The sequence below is a fragment of the Nelumbo nucifera genome, chromosome 1, assembly GCF_055504915.1.
Source record: "Nelumbo nucifera cultivar China Antique chromosome 1, China Antique-T2T, whole genome shotgun sequence".
In the NCBI taxonomy this organism is placed as follows: Eukaryota; Viridiplantae; Streptophyta; class Magnoliopsida; order Proteales; family Nelumbonaceae; genus Nelumbo; species Nelumbo nucifera.
The window spans coordinates 82,234,280-82,254,814 of record NC_142649.1 but is presented as its reverse complement, the minus strand read 5'-3'; the positions used below and the strand labels follow the sequence as shown (position 1 = coordinate 82,254,814).

Genomic DNA, 20,535 nt, shown 5'->3' with positions numbered 1-20,535 from the left:
GAAAATGGTACACTTTGACTATCCTAAGGCCTGAAATACCCCTGAATTGATGCCCTTAAGGCATCAAAATGCAGAGTTATCAGCTTTCCATTTGGAATAATTGGAAACTTGTTGATGCAAAATATAGAGAAAAAACTTCAAAGAAAACAAGGAGAAAAGAAAGATGAAGTGAGAAGAGAAGAGAGAAAAGAGAAGGATAGAAGAAAAGGTGCCAAAAGTGGCTGCCCCATCACTTTACTATTTATACAAGAGTAAGATGCACATGATGACCAATATGCCTCTACTAAGGCAGCTGCTGCTAGAAACACTAATAAAACATTATGGGCTGGGGCCTAATAACAATAAAAGATTAAATTAAATCCCAGACAACTGTCAACAGGAAGCAATTTTTTTTTCATTTCATTTTTGTTTACTTAGTTCTTTCCCCTGTCTCCACTCTTTTACAGCTCTTGTTTACCTCTATTGCTTCTTTTTCTTATCAAATGTTGTTTATGGAAATGGTTGTGTAAATGTTTGTGTCTGTTATAATTTGGTTTCAAAACTTGAAGAAAGAGATGAGAGGAGAAAAAGAGGTTTGAAGAAGAAAGTGGTGGCAGCTTGTTGTCTTTGCTGTCCAGCCTACATTAACATATATACTTAGGTTTAAAACAATTTAAAATTACATGGAAGCCCTTAGTAGGACGGTAGAACAAAAAATAACAAATAGAAATCTTAACATAAGAGGCCCTAGCCCACAAAATACAACATAAGAAGACCATATGTAAAATAGATAGACCCGGCCCAACACTGCCCCTCAAGTTGAGCATAGATATTTATCATGTTCAACTTGCCCAACAATTCATGGACCTATCTTTTGACAACCCTTAAGTAAACACATCTATGTGTTGTCTTCTAGAGGGCATGCAAGGAATACACAGGTCACCATAGATGATCCTTTCCCAAATAGAAGTGTCTGCCAATTGCTGCTTGATTGTCACAATAGAGCTTGAGAGATCCAGCAACTTCAACACCCAGTTCCTTCATCATAATTTGAAGCCACAACAGTTTGCTTTTTATTCCTCCATGTTACTAGCTTCCTACCAACAAAGGTGCAGAACCCAGTTGTGGACATCCTATCACCAATAAAACAAGATTCAGGTGGACTAAACCTGTGCAGAACCCACCTTGAAACAGAAACCGAGGCTGTCTTCTCTGGTTACAGGCAGTCACAAAATGAATGCTAGGTAACCCCAAAAAAACCATAACCTTCAACAAGAAGATGTCTTCTTTCCAATACAGTAGTTGTGCTCAAGAAGAGAATGAAAAAACACCAAGTTCTTTCCATATTCAAGGTCTAGATCTGTTCCAAACATATATGTTAAGAGAGTTGACTGTTGAGGCCAAATCTTGCCTTAAAATGGCATGCCACAAATTGCTTAGGGTCTCTTTGGATAAACACTTCTGGAAGAACCCTAGAAAAGCTTCTTCCTTCCCACCAACCAGTTCCATGTCTCACAATATCGGTCATATTTGGCGTGATTTCACTGAAATAACCCCATTTTTCTGGATCAATGCTCTCATACAATGTTTGTATTCAGAGCTTGAAGAAAGAGATGAGAGGAGAAGAAGAGGTATGAAGAAGAAAGTGGAAGCAGCTTATTGTCCTTGCTGTCCAGCCCACATTACCTTGTATACTTAGGTTTAACATAAGAGGCCCAGACCCACAAATACAACATAAGAAAACAATACATAAAATAGATGGGCCTGGCCCAAACTATTTATCTCTTACAACAATTTTAATACTGCACTAACTGTTAATTTTTCAGCTTCACAAACTGGATTGAACCTATTGATCTACCGTGCATGTTGAGTGCATCTACCATTATCTTATCCATCTTATAATTTTTTTTGTTTTAACTGTTTGGTTTGTAGACCAGGGCGATTGGAGGTTCAAGTTGAGATAAGCCTTCCTAATGAAAAGGGTCGTTTGCAAATTCTTCTAATTCATACAAACAAGATGAAAGAAAATTCTTTTCTTGCTCCGGACGTGAGCCTTCATGAGCTTGGTATGTATGCAACTGAACCATCTTTTGAATGGTTATTTTGTGGTTTTGCTTTTAACATTTTCTTGGATGGTGATAAAGTTCAGACCTGTGATATTCTTAGGTTCGAAATAACGAATAGAAATAAATACTGGAGAAAGGTTAGGAGAAAGAGAAGAGAAGAGAAGAGAAGAGGAGAAGAGAAAAAAAAAAAGTCTGGTTCAAACAATACCTGGGTTTCCGATTCTGTTACACAAGCTGCTATCATTGACAAAGCAAGGGGGCAGAGAGAGCACATGGAAGAACTCCATTGGATTCTTGCATGGTTTCCAATATGTAGAACCTGTTGGTGATCGTCAGAGACTGTCAACTCCGGAACCTGCGACAAGTCCTAAATACTACAACGATGAGAAAGTCAATAGGAATCAATTCAAAATCCTTTGAGTTCGACACAAAACCTTTCAAACAAGATGATTTTCTAATGCTTACAGAGAGAGGAAAGGGTGGTTGGATGAGAATATCCTTGAATGTAGAGGAGATGACCTGAGTGAGAGATTTCCTCCGAGAGGTAATCTCCATGCAAATGGGAATAGTTAAAGAGTGTAAACACGCTCACAGGGGGAAGGTGTTATTAATTCAACAAAGTGAAAATCATTGGGGTAGATTCATCCGTTTAAGTGTTCGGGAACTCAACAAAAAACAAAGGTCAATTTGCATCCCGGAAGAAGAAAAGAAGTTAGGTTGGAAGATTTTTTGCGAGGTGCTAGACTCTTTCATCCCTAAGCTTGGACTTTCAGCCCCTGAAACTACAACTACTTTCCCGTCAATAACGATTGGACGGAGCAGAGTTGTGAAGTCTGGAGGTTTGGCCCATATCTCTATCACCACTCAAGAAACCTTTTGGTTTTTGGAAAAATGCATTTGTGTGCACCAGAACCGATGAACTAGGTTGGAATTAAAGTGAACCCGGCCTCTCAGCAAACCTTCACTCTCCGACCCTCATCCATCTTTACCCTTTCTCTAGCAACAGAGCTGTGGGGTTCACTCCCTCTGAGGACCTAGCTTTTGCTTGGGCTAGATTGGGGAGTCTATACATTTATTGAAGTTGGGTGAACCTAAACCATTGGTGGCCAACTATAAATGCAGTTTCCTCATATTTACTCTTTGATGGATGGATTACCATTCATGGACTCCCATTTCACTTGTGAAAGGATGAACTTTTTGAGCTGATCGGAAGTATCTGTGGAGGACTAGAAGAAATTGATCCAAAAACAAAAAACTTATCCGATTTGAGGGAGGCTCGTCTGAAGGTAAAAAATCGAGGAATACACTTTATTCCTCGTTCAATACCAATCCTCAATAGGAATGTTTGTTTTTTTACTTTGGTCGTAGTGGAGAAGACAACCGAGTCAAATACCAAACTCGTTGAGTCATAGTGGAGCAATGGTATGCAAAATCGTGTGAGTTCTACAACTCCTGGCCAACCAGGAGATGGGGCAGGCCGGTTATGTGCAAAGGAAGGAAAACCTGTGGCGGGATCTGAAGGGATGGGCGGAGTCAGGAATAGGCGGGCTTTTACCCTTCCGGGAAAGAAAAAGAGAAAGGAAGCAGAAAAGTTTAAGTTAAAGAGTCGGATTAGGAAGGCTATTCAAATTTCAAAAGGAGCCTCGGCTTGGAGTCTCAGCTCAGAGAAAGTGGGTTCTCTTTCGGGTCGGACGAGCCATGTCAGCATAATTTTGATCCGGCCAAGAATCCTAGCCGTGCATCGAGTCGAACACAACCATCTCAAGTAGTTTGCACTTACCAAGACAATCACATGCATAGCCTCTCTCCGACTCCCACATACACTAGACGGGACTTCCTTGAAACCCCTCTAAACTCAAAATCTCGCCAGAAAGAAGTGCTCTAGTCACCAATAGTCGAGTACCCATTGTCAAACTAGTCAGGAGAAGTAGAAGAGTTTGAATTAGATGAAGTCTCGAGTACCTACAAGGTAGAGATAGAGGTTGATCCACAGGAAGTGGCGCTATCCAAAGCCAAAGCTCTCCTGAACAGGGGGAAGGAGTGGGGGTGCGTCAACTTGTTGGAAGAAGTCTATTTAGTCGATCCAGAATACGGGATTCAGTTGGTTACTCACAGAAGCCCTGAGGACAGACAAGGAAGAAACTCACCTTTCCCTTTGAACACAACCTCATCCAGATCTTGCTCCCATTCAAACCCTGGCTTTCCTTGCTCTTATTCAAACCTTGATTCTTCTGGTTCATTTCTTCATTGTAGCTTTCCTTCATCTCACTATAGCCATTTGTTTACTTCTGATTCAGGTTCAGGCGACCGACAATCCCAACCGTTGGACAATACCAGATTTCATGATCACAATTTGGGTCCAAAGGAAATTTCGTCGGTCATAGCAGGGACCAAAGCTACAACAAGCCAAGAAGAGGAGAAACAAAAAGTATCTGAAGTCTTAGAGATGGCAAGGAAACTAGGAATTCACTGTGGTGGAACTAGTGGGATTGTGAGCTTGGAAAGAAATAAAACAAAGGAAGCTAGTGAGTCCAAGGAAGTAATCGGCATAAAGCAAGGAAAAAGAAAGGGAATCAATAGGGAATTAAAGCGTTTGCAATGGGGGATAAGGGGCCAGAATGCAGATAGCAAAGGGGAAGAGAGTAGAAGTTAAGTAAGGGAAAGCCAGCTAGAGTTAACAAATGAAGATATTGAGCTAGAATGTAAGGGGGTTGGGTGGTGATGTAAAGAGAAGCATATTGAAAGACACGTTAAGAAGAGAGAATCCCGACATAATCCTCTTGCAGGAAATAAGAAAAGAATCCGTGCATAGGATATTGGTAAAATCAATTTGGGGAACAAGAGGTAGAAATTGGGCAACCCTTCCGACCACAGGCACCACAAGAGGGACTATCATAATGTGGAGAGAAGACATAGTATTCGGAGTAGAAATAGACAAAGGTGACTTCACGATTTTAGTCCTATTCAAAAACAAGAAAGAAGATCTTACTTGGATCCTAACTGCAATTTATGGTCCAAACACCCCCTTAAAGAGGAACCAGTTTTGGGAGGAGTTGGACTCCCTTCATGAATAGGCAGACATCCCCTGGGTTGTGGGTGGGGATTTCAACGTCACTAGATTAAGTTATGAGCACTCAAATGGGAAAAGAGTAAACAGAAGTATTGAGGAACTTTTCCAATTTTATTTCTAGACACAAGCTGCATGACCTTCCCTTAAGAAATGGTAATTTCACCTGGTCCAACATGCAGGAGAATGCTTTAAGGTGCAGGCTAGACAGATTTTTAATCTCCCCAGAATGGGAAGATGTATACCCTTTGCCCTTTCAAGAGATCAGGCCCCGATGCATCTCTGACCATTGGCCAATTGCTCTTACCGCAAATCTGAAGCTTCGGGAAAAGCCCCTTTCAAATTGGAAAGATTCTAGACTGAGCACAAAGATTTTTCCAAGAAGGTGGCAACCTGGCGGGAGGAATGCAAAGTGGAAGGCTGGCCAAGTTACAGATTTCTGGAAAAGCTAAAGTATGTGAAGAGGAATCTAAAAAGATGGGGGAAAGAGGAATTTAAAGATTTAAAGGAAGAGAAATCTCTCTTGTTATCAGAACCAGAAGACCTGGACCAAAAGGAGCAAACTGGCTAGTTAGAGGAGAGTGGAAGAAGGAAGCCACTTTAAGGCAAGAATGGGAAAAGGTGGTAAGGCACAGAGAAGTGTATTGGAGACAAAGATCAAGAATCAAATGGCTAAAAAAGGAGATAAAAATTCCAGATTCTTTCACATATATGCTTCTAGAAGGAAGAAAAGGAATCACATCTCAAAAGTAAAAATCAAGCAAAGAGAGATGGAGGATCCCGAAAAAATCTCTGAAGCCTTTGTAAGTTTTTTCAAAGATCCCTATTCAAAGACTGAAAGTAGAAGTTCTCATCGAAGCTCTTGGGAAGGCTAAAAAATTTCAGAGACAAGTGAAATCTGGTTAGAAAGGGAATTTCAAGAACAAGAAGTGTTAGAAGTAGCCTTCAATATGAATGGAGACAGGGCACCAGGGCCAGATGGATTCCCTCTCTTCTTCTATCAGATTTGCTGGAATACCATAAAACAAGATCAGCTAGAAGTGTTTAAAGATTTTTACCACTTGGCCATAGTAAATGAGGGAAATAGCTCCAACTTCATATGTCTAATCCCAAAAAAGAAAGGCACTCCTGAAGTGAAAGGTTTTAGACCGATCAATTCAGTGGGAAGTGTTTACAAAATTCAAGCAAAGGTGCTAGCTAGAAGATTAAAGGAAGTGTTGGGTGAGAGTGAAGCTAGACTTGGAAAAAGCATACAACAAAGTGGATTGGGAATGTCTATTAGAAACCCTAAGGCTAATGGGGTTTGGAAGAAGATGGATTTAGTGGATGGAGGGATGCGTTAAATCCTCGTGGTTCTCAGTTCTAATCAACGGACAACCTAAAGGCTACTTCAAGGCCAGTAGGGGTTTAAGGCAAGGATGCCCCCTTTCCCCCTTACTTTTCACTCTTATAATGGAAAATTTCAGTGAACTGGTGAAGAAGACAAATCTGCTAGGGTTGGTGCGAGGTTTTGAAGTTGGAAGAAATTCAATTCAGATGACACACCTCCAATTTGCATATGACATTATGATGTTTTTAAAGGCCGAAAAAGACAATGTTGTCAAGTTAAAAAGGATCATAATCTGTTTTGAATGGATTTTAGGGCTTCGCGTTAACTTTTCAAAGAGCAGTATTGTAGGGCTGAATATAGCAAGCACCCAGTCCCTAAACAATTTCAAGGAATTTCTTGGCTGCAAAGTTGAAAGTCTCCCTTTCTATTACCTTGGAATGCCCCTTGGAGGAAACCTGAAGACTCAAAGCTTTTGGGATCCTATAATTGAAAAATGTGAAAGGCGGGAGACTCACCCTAATCAAAGCCTCTTTGGCAAACTTTCCCACATACCATCTCTCATCTTTTTGAATGCCAACCAAAATTGTTAATCAGCTGGAAAGACTTCAAAGAAATTTTCTATGGGAGGGAAGTGGGGAAAAGGGATCTCATCTTGTGAATTGGTCCTAGGTATGCAGCTCTAAGGAGGAAGGTGGTTTGGGAATAGGTCATTTGAGAGAAAAAAACACAGCTCTTCTTAGTAAATGGCTATGGAGATTCCCTCAAGAACCGGATGCCCTTTGGACTAAGATCATCAGCAGCAAGTACGGGAAACATGCAAACAGTTGGGATTGCAGGCTGCACTTGAATTGAATCAAGGACATAAACCCTTGGAAGGTATACTTCAACCTACCAAATTTTCATTTCCTTTATTAGGTACAAAGTGGGAAATGGGGATAAAATAAAATTCTGGACTGATGTTTGTTGGGGTGACTCTACCTTGGATGAATCCTTTCCTCATCTCTATAGCCTTACCCGAAACAAAGAAGCTCCCATCTCCCTTGTCCTATCCTCTCATCTCTCCTAGATCAACTGGAACCCTAGACTTTAGAAGACCTCTAAGAGAAAATGAGCTTGAGGAAATATCTAGATCCCTTTACACTCTCAGAGAAGTGTACCTTTCCCTAAACACCCTTGATACTCGAGTCTGGGCCCTACACCCAACAGGTAAGTTCTCAACCAAATCTTTCTTCAGGGCTCTAATCAAGAAAAACTAGGTATCTGATCTTTTCCCGTTTATGACAGTCTGGTGCACACACATTTCCTCCAGAGTTTGTTTTTTTGTATGGGAAGCCAGTATGAAGAAGATCAACAATTTGGATCTTCTCCAGAGAAAGAACCAAGGAAGGTCCTGCCTATCCCCCATGCTTGCTGTTTGTGTTTAAAATTTAGGGAACCATCCAATCACATTCTGATTCACTATGAGGAAACTAGAAAATTCTGGAGTTTCTTCCTCAACCCTTTTAACTTTAGTTGGGCTTTCCCTGAAAATGTGATAGACTGTCTCAGACAATGGGTAGCAAGAAGGTTAAGCAAAACAGGAAGGATCCTTTGGATTTTCGTAGTACATGTCATCCTATGGAGCATTTGGAAAGAAAGAAACAACCAAATCTTCAACAATAGAGAAAGGAACTTCGAGGAGCTTTTGTCTATCATCTCCCAGGGAAGTCTTAATTAGAGATAGTTCCCTCCCTATTTAACTTCTGAGTTGTAATTTCTGTGTACATCTTCTATGTACAATTTTTCTTTAAGGAGAATGTTTTGGGCTAGATTGAAAGATTTTTTTTTCTGATTTTCCACCCATCCTTTGGGTGGTGTTGTCTACATTCTCCTTTTTTATCTTCAATGAAAGTTACCGTTTCTTATTAAAAAAAAAAAGTCTAATTCGAACAAGAGAGTTCTCTCTCTAGTCGGCCAGTTCTATCTATAGCTTTCTAAAACATTGCACAAAGTCTATTGTGCCCTCACTTAAGTGTGGGACACATCACTTAACTTATGATCTACTTGTAACTACATCAGCATATAAAACAATGTAAATTGACTACGCTACCACTCAACAACTGACTCTAACTCTCCCCCTCAAGCTGGTGAGTATATGACATATAGTTCCAGGCTCCCAGCTTGTTACATACGTAATCAACTCTTCCCTGACTCAACCCTTTAGTAAAGAAGTCTGCCCATTGATTTCTTGTATTCACATATTTTGTGCTTATCACTCCGCTAAGCACCTTCTCTCTTACAAAGTGCCAGTCAACTTCTATGTGCTTCGTTCTTTCATGAAATATAGGATTGGAAGAAATATGAGCTGCAACTTGGTTATCACAATACAACTTCATAGGTGTGTTAATCAAGTACACCATTTCCTCTAAGAGATGCTTCAACCATACTAGTTCACATGTTGTGGGTGTCATGGCTCTAGATTCATCTTCTACACTGCTTCTTGCTACCACTATCTACTTCTTACTCTTTCGTGTCACCAAATTGCCTCCAAGAAATGTGCAATACCCTATAGTGGACCTTCTATCAGATATGAAACCATCCCTTAGCATCAGTGTATCCTTCTATTTATAAGCTCCCTCCACTCTTATATAACAAGCCATGACCTGGAGCTTCCTTCAAATACCATACAATCCTTAGCACCACATCCCAATGTGGGATCCAAGGATTCGGCATAAACTAACTCACTACACTAACTACAAATGAAATTCCAGGTTGAGTGTTGGTTAGGTAGTTCAACTTAACTACCAACCTCCTATTCCTTCTAGGATCTTAAACTCCTCACCCGCATCACTACTCAACTTGACATTCGGTTCCATGGGTGTTTCAGCTGGTCTGGCACCTAACAACCTTGTCTCCTCTAGTAGATCAAGAACATATTTCCTCTAACACATATTAATACCATGTTTGGATCTTGCTACCTCTATCCCTAAGAAGTATCTTAATTTTTCAAGGTCCTTTGTCAAGAAGTGATCATGCAAGAAGGTCTTTAACCTATCAATCCCCAACTTGTCGCTGCCAATGATAACAATATTATCTACATATACCACCAATAAAATCTTTCCAGCACTAGACTCAACTAAATACAAAATGGTTAACTTAACACTGTTTCATGCCAAATTTCTTTACCACCTCACTAAATCTACTAAATTATGCACGAGGAGATTGTTTAATCCCATAAATATCCTTCTTGAGTTTACACACCTTACCATCCTCCCCTTGATCAACAAGCCCTGGTGGATTCTCCATATACACTTCCTCAAGGAGGTCACCATGTAAAAATCCATTCTTGATGTCAATCTGAAACAAAGGCTAATAATACATAGCAGCAAGGGAGATCAAAACACGTATGGAGCCAATCCTGGCAACTAGGGAGGTGTTTGTATAATCTACACCATACAACTATGAATAACCTTTAGCAACCACCCGGGCTTTCAACCACTCAACACTCCCATCAGGTAAAAACTTAATAATGTACACCCACTTACAACCAACAACATGCTTACTATGTGGAAAAGTGGTAAGTTCCCATGTATAATTATGAGCTAGGGCCGAGAGTTTTTACTCCATTGCTTGGCGCCAACTTGGAAAAGTAAGTGTTTCCTGGACATCCATAGGAATAGAAACAAAGGATAACGAGGAAACAAACTGGCGATGGGAAGCAGAAAAGTGAGATACAGAGCGACATAATTAGAAATGGGATAAAGAATGCAACAGAGTTTACCTTTCTGCAAAGCGATAGGGAGATCAAGGTTAAAAATAGGGGTTGAGGCTGGCGAATCTGTCGACAGTGATGAAGCTAGAGGAGTCGGTACATGACGATGCATATACACTTGCTGAATTGGTGATCATTCAACAGGAAGTGGCACTAGAGGCAAAGACTTGGTCACAACTAGAACAAGAGGAATGGGGTCCTCCATGAGAGTCGGAAGTGGAGGTGGACAAAGGCATCTAACCCAGAAAATAAAGGAACATACTCAAAGAACATAACATCGAGATACACAAAAGAACGTTGGGAATTGGTGTTGTAACACTTATACCCTTTCTGAATCTTGGAATAGCCAAGAAAAATGCAGTTAGTGGATCGAGCATCTAATTTGTCCATCCCAGACCCAAGATTATGGACAAAATGCACACACCCAAAAACCCTGGGGGTAAGAGAGAAAGGAGACAAAGCAGGAAACAAAACAGAAAATGGAGAATGACCTTTAAGGATGGACGTGGGCATGTTGTTAATAAGGAAACAAGATGTAAGCACAACATCACTCCAAAAGTGTTTGGCAACGTTTTTGTTTTTTGATAAATAACATCAATTCCATTAAAATAATGAATAGATACAATAAAATCCCCTTTGAGGCATGAGGAGCAGCCTCTCCAAATAGCAAATACACAAACTACAACAGAGAAAACATGAATGTTGAAATTAAAACAATAGTTACAATTGTGCCCAAAACAATGTTTCCCTATTTATCCCTTGTTTTGCCAAGACATCGGCAAAAGCATTAGCTGATCTCCCAACCCATTGTACTGTTATAGACATATTTCTTGTCAACCATTTGAATTTATTTAGCTCATTTTTGTAGCCACAAGTGACATCCTCTGGATTAGTTAACCAGTCCACCACTGTCTTAAAGTCTCCTTTGATTAGAAGTTGCTCCACGCCCACTTCTTTTGCAAGAAGTATTCCTTGTATTTTAGCTAACAGTTCTACCCAGATAGAGTTCCCAACTCCTCAAGGGCCAGAGTAGATTAAGACAACCTCTCTAGCCTCATTCCTCAATACACCTCCACAAGGAGACACAGAAGAGTAGACAAACACTCAATTTTCTCATCCCTTAACCCTCTACAAAAACCAAAGTCCCAAGACAATGCTGACAGAATTAAAACCGACGGAAGGAATTTTGAGATCACCTCTTTTTTATACAAGGAAGTAGAGTACAATGAAGGAAAAAGGTCTTTCAGAGGGAGATCTCCAACCCAAATGCCCTCCCAAAACCAAATGGAATTACTTGAACAAGCATCATACCTGACACGATTGAGGAATTGTGGAAGAATTTTGTGAATTGATTTCCAAGGTGTGGCTAGGTTAGCCCTCCTTGATGCAACAGCATTCCAACCACTCTCTAAACATCCATAAATACTCTTCACTACTTCATGCCAGAGTCTATCCCACTCCAAAGGCAACCTCCACAGCCACTTCCCAAATAGAGTTGAGTTCTTTTCAAGCGCATTCCCGAGCCCTAATCCTCCTTCCTCTTTGCTTCTACCCATAACCCCCCCAATTAATTAAATGATCTTTTTTACCTTCTCTCAGTTCCCACAAAATCTCTCATCAATTTTTCCAATTTCTTTGCTTCCCTAGACGGTATACTAAAGACAAAGAGACAATAGGTAGGTAGATTCATGAGGGTATAATTTTTCTTCCACACAGCTAATCTCTTTTCTAACTTCTCCAAGATTGGGGTCTAGAACCTACTCTCCCTAGAATTTTCTTCCATCGGAAGCCCTAAGTAAGACAAAGGCCAGGAGGAAATTGAGCACTCAAGACAACCTGCAATCACCTCAACCTCCTTCAAAAACTGTAATCAATTCTTTCAAATTTTCCACATTTTCACTGAATCCTCCCTCACAAAAGATCATCAGGTCATCTGCAAACTAAAGGTGAGTGACTAGAAATCGGTTTGTGCCTACTCTCCAACCCCTTCCCTATCAGCCCTAGTGATAATTCGACTGAACACATCAGCTACCAAGGTAAAGAGGAAGGGTGAAAGTGGGTCCCCTTGTCTAATACCCCTACTAGCTGGAAAAGAATCCCTCACCACCCCGTTTACTAGGATGGAATGGTGACAAGAGATAACACCACCAGTAATCCAACTATACCATCTTTCCTCAAACCCACACTTCCTCATAACCTCTAGTAGGAACTGCCAGTCCACCAAGTCATATGCTTTTAATGGAGGGAAGGATTTCTTTAATCCTCAAAGATAGGACCTTGACCAAGATTATACTAGTCACCAAACTAATTGGCCTAAAATCTTTAGGATGAAGAGCATCAACTTTCTTTGGAACTAGGGCCAAGAATGTGGAATTAATGCCTCGGCTGACTATATGCTTCTTTGCAAACTCATTAAGAACCTCATAAAGATCACCTTTTATCACCTCCCAACAATCCTAGTAAAAAGCCATTGTAAAACCATCTGATCCTAGAGCTTTGGATCTGTCCATCAAACACAATGCCTTCCTAATCTCTTCTTCCTCAAAGTTTCTTTCCAACCATCTAACCTGTTCTTCCTCCAACCTTGGCCAATCAACACCTTCAATTTCCATCCTTTCTTACAAGGGTCTTCTATAAATCGATTTGAAATGTTCCATAAACTTCCAGGCAATATCATCCTGGTTAGTGAATTCCTCCCCCTACCTCTAACTTAGACACAAAATTTTTTCTCCTCCTACCATTTGCTACTATATCATGAAAAAACTTAGTATTCCCATCACCTTCCTTAATCCATCTATGCCTTGATTTCTGCCTCCAGCTTATTTCTTCCCTCAGCAGGACCACTTCTAGGTCCTTCTTCAACTGTCCCCTCAGAACTCTCTCCCCCTCCTCCATTCTAGATTGGGCCTCTCTTTCATCCAACTCTTCTATCCTAGAGATTAGATTTACTTTTTGCTCCTCAAGTCTTGCAAAATGTTCCTAATTCCAATCTTTTATTTTGGCTCTTATCCTCTGCAGTTTCTTATGAAATCTTACCCCTTTCCATTTTATCCCCCTCAATTCCTCATTCCATCAAAGTTTTACTTTATTCACAAAACCCGGGTGGGTCAGCCACATGTTTTCAAACCTAAAGGGTCTAGGACCATTAATGAAATCTTCCACACCTATTCTAATAGGACAATGATCCGAGATCACCCTAGGCAAAACTCTAGACACCAAGTTCCCCCAATAGTTCTCCCAATCAACATTAAAGATAAATCTGTCCAACTTCGACCACAAGGGAACTTCCTGTAAATTAGACCAAGTAAATCGAGCTTGCAATAATGGGATCTCCTTTAACTCACAATCAACAATTTCCCAAGCTAGTTGTGATGGTTTGTTGGGAGTTATTAGTTTCTTCAGAAAATCTTATCACATTAAAATGCCCTCCTAAGAACCATGGACCTTCCCTTAAACCCTGAATTGAAGACAGCTCCTCCCACATGTCATTCCTTTCTCTATAATTATTGGGACTATAGACATTAGTTAACACCCAAGGGAAGTCATCCTCTACATTCTTAAATTTGATGGAAACTAAGAATCTCCCTATTAACTCCTCCACTACCTCTACTACATCATCTTTCCAAAGTGTGACAATCCCCCCTGAGGCTCTCTAAGATGGGGCTGACGTCCATCCTACTCCTCTAAACTCTAAGTTCCCTTCTATGTCACAAATTAATCTATCCACCTCTGACCTTTTGTTCTTTTCTTTTTCTTTTTTCCTCCCTCTTCTTATTACATGTTTCCACCTATTCACTCCTTTCAGGCCTTGAATCAGCCTGATCCCCCTCACCAAAAACTTCCACTAATGAGGTCTGAACTTCTCCTCTAACAGGGTCATCCCCTTCCTTTCCCCTACCCATGACCACTTCATTGAGCCCATCCATATATCCTTCATTTTGTTTGAGTAACTCAAACTCTGTGCAAATCAATCTCCAAGCATCATCCAATTCTCCATTCTTTTCTTCACAATTCCCTTCCCCAACTCTCCCTTCTTCCACCTCTAAGCATACTTTTGTCGTAGCTTTTGGATGGGATGCTGGTACATCTGTTTCGGGCATAGTACACTGGTTAGTATCCACAAACAAATTGGCATTCATACCTGATTGGTTAGGGAACGCATACGGAAAGCTAGGACTAGGTTGTTTGCCAAGAACAACCGAGTCTGGTGTCATTTCCTTACAAGGGAACTTTTGTAGAGTGTTCATGGTAAAGTTAACAGCAACGCCTAACTTACTCCCTTGATGACCCGAATCCAGTACTCCCCTTTCTAGCTCACCCTTATCCAAGTTCAATAGAGAGGGTTGTGTTTTTCCATTTAAATCCCAAGTGCCCTAAGAGATTACGATGACTTCCTCAGCTTGAGATAGAGGGATCTTTCCAGCATTTGCAGTGCCTCCTGTACTTCTTTATTCCTTGTAATAGTCCACAATAGTCCCCTCTTCTTCTAAGAATAGAACCTCTGTATTCAAGCTTCCTGTTTCTAACAAGTTTTGTTTTGCGCACAGATCGAGACTACCCAGACTCGAGGCTCCATCTGACTCAAAGTCTTCGTCACTACTACTTTCTTCTCCAGGCCAAACACTAGATTTTAACCTTTCTAACACAAAACGCTTGATGCTTCTTGGATTCTTTATCTCAGGCGACATCTGATTCAGCCTCTTCGTTGGGATCCACTGTAGGGAACAACTTGAGTGTTGACTCTGCCCTACCTTTTGAGAACAAGCAGAAGAGCTCAAGGATGAAGATGATAGATGATTAACATCGTCTATCAAAAGTTCCCTTCCACTGCTCGCGTGCTGCATTAAGTGATCATGTGACCTCCCTTTGGTCACGTGTAGAGTTAAGTGATCATGTGACCTTCTCTTAGAAATGGGCTTAAAAATGGGCCCAACTGAATAAGATTTTCTCTCCCTTGGCCCAGGAGAAATAAGAGGGTCCACGGGCTCAGCACTCTTGTCGGACCCCACTTGAATATTAGGCCCACCATCTCGACCCACCCTCAGTTCACCCAGTTTCTTTCTTGGCCCAAAAGTTGGCTTCTTAATACTTGCCTCTTCTTTATTCCCCTCCCCAACCTTAAAACTTTTTGTGGCATTGTTCCCAACCACCTATGCAAAAGATCTGCTACATGTCAAGGGGGTTTCTTGTGTTTTAAGCCTCTAACTTTCCAAAAGCCCCTTGTTTTTATGACTCCACAAAACTTGTTGGCCCGTTTTAGTGTAAGACCCAGATTATTTTGAAACTTCCAATCTTCTTCCTCCACGTACAGCTTCTTCCTCCACCTGTTCTCTTCCCTCCATTCTTGCTTCCTTCCACAAGCTTGCTTCAATGGAGGAAGTCAGCCAGCCAAACATGAAAACTCTCCCTCCACTCTAATCTCCACCTTTCTTGGTATATCTTCAAGCCTCACTCAACTGAGAAGAATAGCCACAGAATGGCAGCCCTATTATCTGTATCAGAACCCCATCTTCAATCGAGAAGTTCTTGGCATTAGAGAGGGGATTCCATTTGAATATTGTGACAGTCCCTAAATTAGTCTGGAAGTTGACAGCCAAGAGGTCTACTTTGTTCTCCCCAAAATCAACTACAACTTTACATTTATCAAAGGGAGTCACGATAAACTCATGTTTCAGTTTCAGGTTTAATATTAAATAATCTGCAATTCTCCTCCATTCAACATTCTTCATCCCTACCTCTACTATAAATTTGTTCTCCTACTTTTCCTTCTTCGAGTAATCTGAAACCCTGCATTGATCATTGGCTTTTGCTAAGATTGCAGATCCCTGCTCCACGTTTCCAGTTAAAGTATCTCTCTCAACCACTCCATCTTCCTTTCCTGAACTCTCCTTTGTTCTTGTTACTCAACGGAGCAAAAATTCCTGAAGCACCTTACTCACATCCATCCACCCTTGATTTTGTTGTCCTGCTGGAAAACAATCCAGCCGTTTCTTTCCTCCACCAAAAAACTCAGCCAGAGCTATGTACCACCCATTCACATTCTTTCTACTCTCAACAATATATTTCTTACCTTCATCAACTGCAAGCTCTTAACTGTTATTTTACTTAACTTTCAAACTAGCTCCTTCCACAAACTCAGCCATAGCCCTCCTTGCTTCCCTTATCTTCAAACTCAGCTTTCCTTTACCTTTCTCTTCCTCAAATAGGAAAACCTTAGCTTCAACCTTCAAATTTCTTCTCCATCTTCCTGCTTCCACAAACCTTTTCTCCATACTGTTGATACTACTACATGTTTGGAAACATTCATATGGTGCAAAAGGGACCAAGTAGTTTTCAAAAGGTGGCGGTTCTTTCAGCCACCCCATTTTGTTGAGGGGTGTAGGTACATGAGGTTTTTGATGGATAATGCCATGTTATTCCAAATATTCCAGAAACGATGTATAAAAGTATTCTCGGCCATTATCAAAATGAAGAATCTTAATGTGTACGCCAAATTGATTGCAAATCTTAGCATAAAATTTTTGAAAAATGGTAAACAATTCACTCATTTCTTTCATAAGGTAAAGCCATGTCATCCTTGAATAATCATCAACAAAAATTACAAAGTACATGCAACCATTATATGACACTAATCTATTTGGACCCCAGCAGAATGAATGGACTAAAGAAAAAGGACTCGACACATGACTATCAACCCTAGGACTAAAGGGAACACGTTGACATTTCCCAAACTGGCATGACTCACAATCCAAAGTAGAAAGACGACTCAATGACAAAACAATTAACTTAAATACTTTGAGGGGCGGATGAGCAAGTCTGTAGTGCCACTAAAGAGGAGAAAGAGATGTCTAAAGGGCTATTTTCGAACCACCTCCATCAAGATAATACAGCCCACCAGCTTCATGTCCTTCACCAATCTTCATCACTGTCTTGAGATCCTGAAAAACACAAGATGAAGGGTAAAAAGTGATAGAGCAATTAAGAGACTTGGTCAATTTACTAACAAACTTAAGGTTAAAGGGAAACTTGGTAACATACAAAACTGAGGATAGGGATAATGAATCTATGACAACATTAACAACACCATATATGGAAGATGTGAAACCATTATCAAGAGTAATAGAATGTGATATGGAGGACTGAGAAGGGGAGGAAAATACACCTAGAGTCCCAATCATATGATCGGAAGCTCCAAAATCTATAATCCAGTGGGAAGGTTTAGAGGCCAGACAAGCCATACCTGAGTGTGCAAGTTTTGCTGAGATATAGCCTGAATAAACTGCTCATACTCATCACGTGGGACACTCATCATCTCCTTTCCGGTGGCATCCACAGATGTAAGGGGTATCTAATCAGTTTGTTGCGTTTCCTGTCTCAAACCACCACTAGTAGTCACTACATGATTTGCCCAAAAGTGGGCCATGTAGATTATAACAACAATTGATAGTATGTCCCTCCATACCACAATGTGTACACCTCCTCGAACCATTACAACGTCCTCTGCCACGAGCTCCCCTTGAATCTCAACCTCCAATACGACCACCACCACAACTGTATATGGGTCCAAAACCACCACCACGACTAGTTCGAACCTCTTAGGCTCCTCCTCTACCTCCATGACCTCCCCCACTTGTGATTGCAAATGAAAACCTATCTGATATAGTGGAGTTCTCCGTAGGTCCAATCAAGATCCTCTAGAGACGGGCAAACACCTCTTCACTAGATTATTAGTTGGATGTCACTAGATTATTAGTGGAGTTCTCACTAGTTCATATTTAGACTTTAACCCTACTAATAATCTAGTGGCATCCAACTGCTCTCTCTGTTGTTGTTGAATCTTGACATAAGATGTAAGGGGGTGGTACACATTCAACTCATTTCAAAGATTTCTCATACTAGCATAATATTCCTCAAGACTTTGATTACCCTATTGCTGATTAAAATACTCTTGGTACAGTAGGTAAACCTTAGTTGTGTTGTCTTGTCCAGAATAAAGCTTCTTTGCATGATCCCAAACCTCCTTGGTTGTATCTAAGAACATAAAGTTCACGCTGATCTTTGGTTCCATACTATTCCATAACCATGTCATAATCTATGCATCCTCTTGCTCCTACTCATTGTATCCTTGAGAATCATTTGAGGGTTTTAAAGGGATGAGATATCCATCACATGGATGGCTGAACCCTGCAGAAAGGTAGGGCAAATTTTCAAAAATTTCTCTCTCTCCCATCTGGGAACCGCATTCCCTATTTCAGAAAACTGCATTTTCAAGGATCAATCTTGAACCAAACCGAACCAGATCTGAAACCAAAAGGGGGGAGAGGGATATACCTGATACAAAGTAGTAGAAACTCCCAATGAAGGTGTTCATGCCCAAGGAGAAAACCAAAACCCGCTTCCACTGAAAATGACATAGTGTGTGGTGAAGCAGGATCAGCAGGACAGCTCTTTAGCAAGAACTGGATTCTTCAGCAAGAATGAAATAGAGGGCTGGTGAGCACGACTTCAAATTGCTTCTTCTACCAAGAAGAAAGATCAAAAACAATTCTTGATCACTCCCACAAGTGGAGATCGAACTAGGTAGGGGCGGAAAGAACAGGGAAGAACTTTGCAGATTGTTGTGGTGTGTATTACTGAGGATTTCACCCCCCTTTATTTATAGCCTTCTTAGGATCAGCCTCCTAATCCAATTAGGAGAGAGTTCCTTAATCCAAATCAGATATTTGGATCTAGACTCTTGAATGGATAAGACTTATCTTATCCTTTAGCTAATCCTAACCAGATTATAAATCCTATCTTGCCTCCTTTTAATTAACTAACTTAAGCCCAGTTCGAGTTGGGCTTTAGGCCCATTAAGTTTATGTGCTCACTTAACCTCTTAACTTGCTGCCCAGTTGGCATCTATACATCAGTCACATGGGTTCAGCTCAGCCTTTGTTACAAGGCCTGGCCGAATTCACTGTAGAAGACAGTGAACCCCTGAGTCCGTCACTGTGGACACTTAATGGGCCCAACATTTACACTAAATGTTCCTTGGGTCCAACCACCTTATGAAAACCCAAGGACTATGGACAGATGCAAGATTAGCCCATCAGGTATTACCCTCAATGGTCTTATACTTAACCTCTCAGCCCATAATGATCAAACATTGCCCGACAAGAGATGACCTCTCCCTCGACTACAAGGAACAGTGTTGCACTCTCTACTCACGTGGATCCCAGGAATTAAAACCTTTTGCAAACATTTTGAAACCATTATATATATATATATATATATATATATATTCTGTAAAACAAATTTCAACGATTAAAATCAACTGCCGGCAGTTTTGGTTTCCATCAGAGAGAGTGCATCCCCGATCATTCACTTTGTCCGAAAAAGGGGCTAATCTTGTCACTATGATCACCCACTCAGATGAATTCTTGGACTGTCCCAACATACCTAGGTTTTGACCCCTCTAAGGATCTCACTGATTGACACATCAAAGATAGCCCAATCCGGCACCTAGTGCAGTATCATAATCGAGTCTAGGGGTCAGGTGTAACATTCCAGTTTTGCCCATCGATCTCCAAGGTCTAGGGCAATACTAGAATTTTGGTCAAGTTCAGGGTTTCAAGAAAACCCACACTGCATACACCTCAGGTCTCACCCTGGTAGCTGAGACAAGCCACCCTAACCAACTTGGCAGCACACCAATGTTAGCCTTGACATGATAAATCTCCCCAGATCTATCCAACGACTGTGAAGATTCTAAACTAACACGAGTCTCATAGGTGTCCAGTTTAAGGGTATTACACAGAAACATACAAAAACACTTGAATCAATTATGTACTTTTATTCATTTACAATAAATGTCATCAAGTACATCAATCTGATTGGAGCTAAGGGCATACACTGTCTAACAGGTTTATCTTCCTTCGCATGTTTCACTTTCTTCTTAGCTTTGAGAAAAACATCAACAGATATAGCCCAAGGCACATAATTCTTACCATTTAGTTTGATAGATATCTTCTACACATTCAGATAATTAGAGGGAGCCATTACACTAGACATGCCTTCACTATTGTCTCCCATGGCTACCAAAAAAAAGAAACTATCACTAATCTGTCACTCCACTTCATTAAAGAGTCACATACTACACCCCAACAACTTTTTTTTGTTAGAGTACTTACTGTCACAAGTTTCAGCCACAACACTAACTTTTTTTTCACCACTTTCAACAACAACACCATTGCTGTCTCCCACTTTTAGCACCATAAACCACCAAAATACACCTAAGATTCATAGTATTAGGTTTTGCAACACATCGAAATCTATTCCTCTTTATTAACACTCATGTAAC

General features: G+C 40.7%; 1 protein-coding gene across 1 annotated transcript in view; it reads left to right on the top strand.

The window, feature by feature from the left end:
* Positions 1 to 20,535, top strand: part of LOC104599597 (vesicle-fusing ATPase-like) — a 133,869-nt gene that overhangs the window by 84,227 nt on the left and 29,107 nt on the right. Inside the window, exon 12 of the mRNA XM_010262210.2 lies at positions 1,912 to 2,045. Coding sequence (XP_010260512.1) covers positions 1,912 to 2,045 — 134 coding nt within the window. The remainder of the gene's footprint in view (positions 1 to 1,911; positions 2,046 to 20,535) is intronic.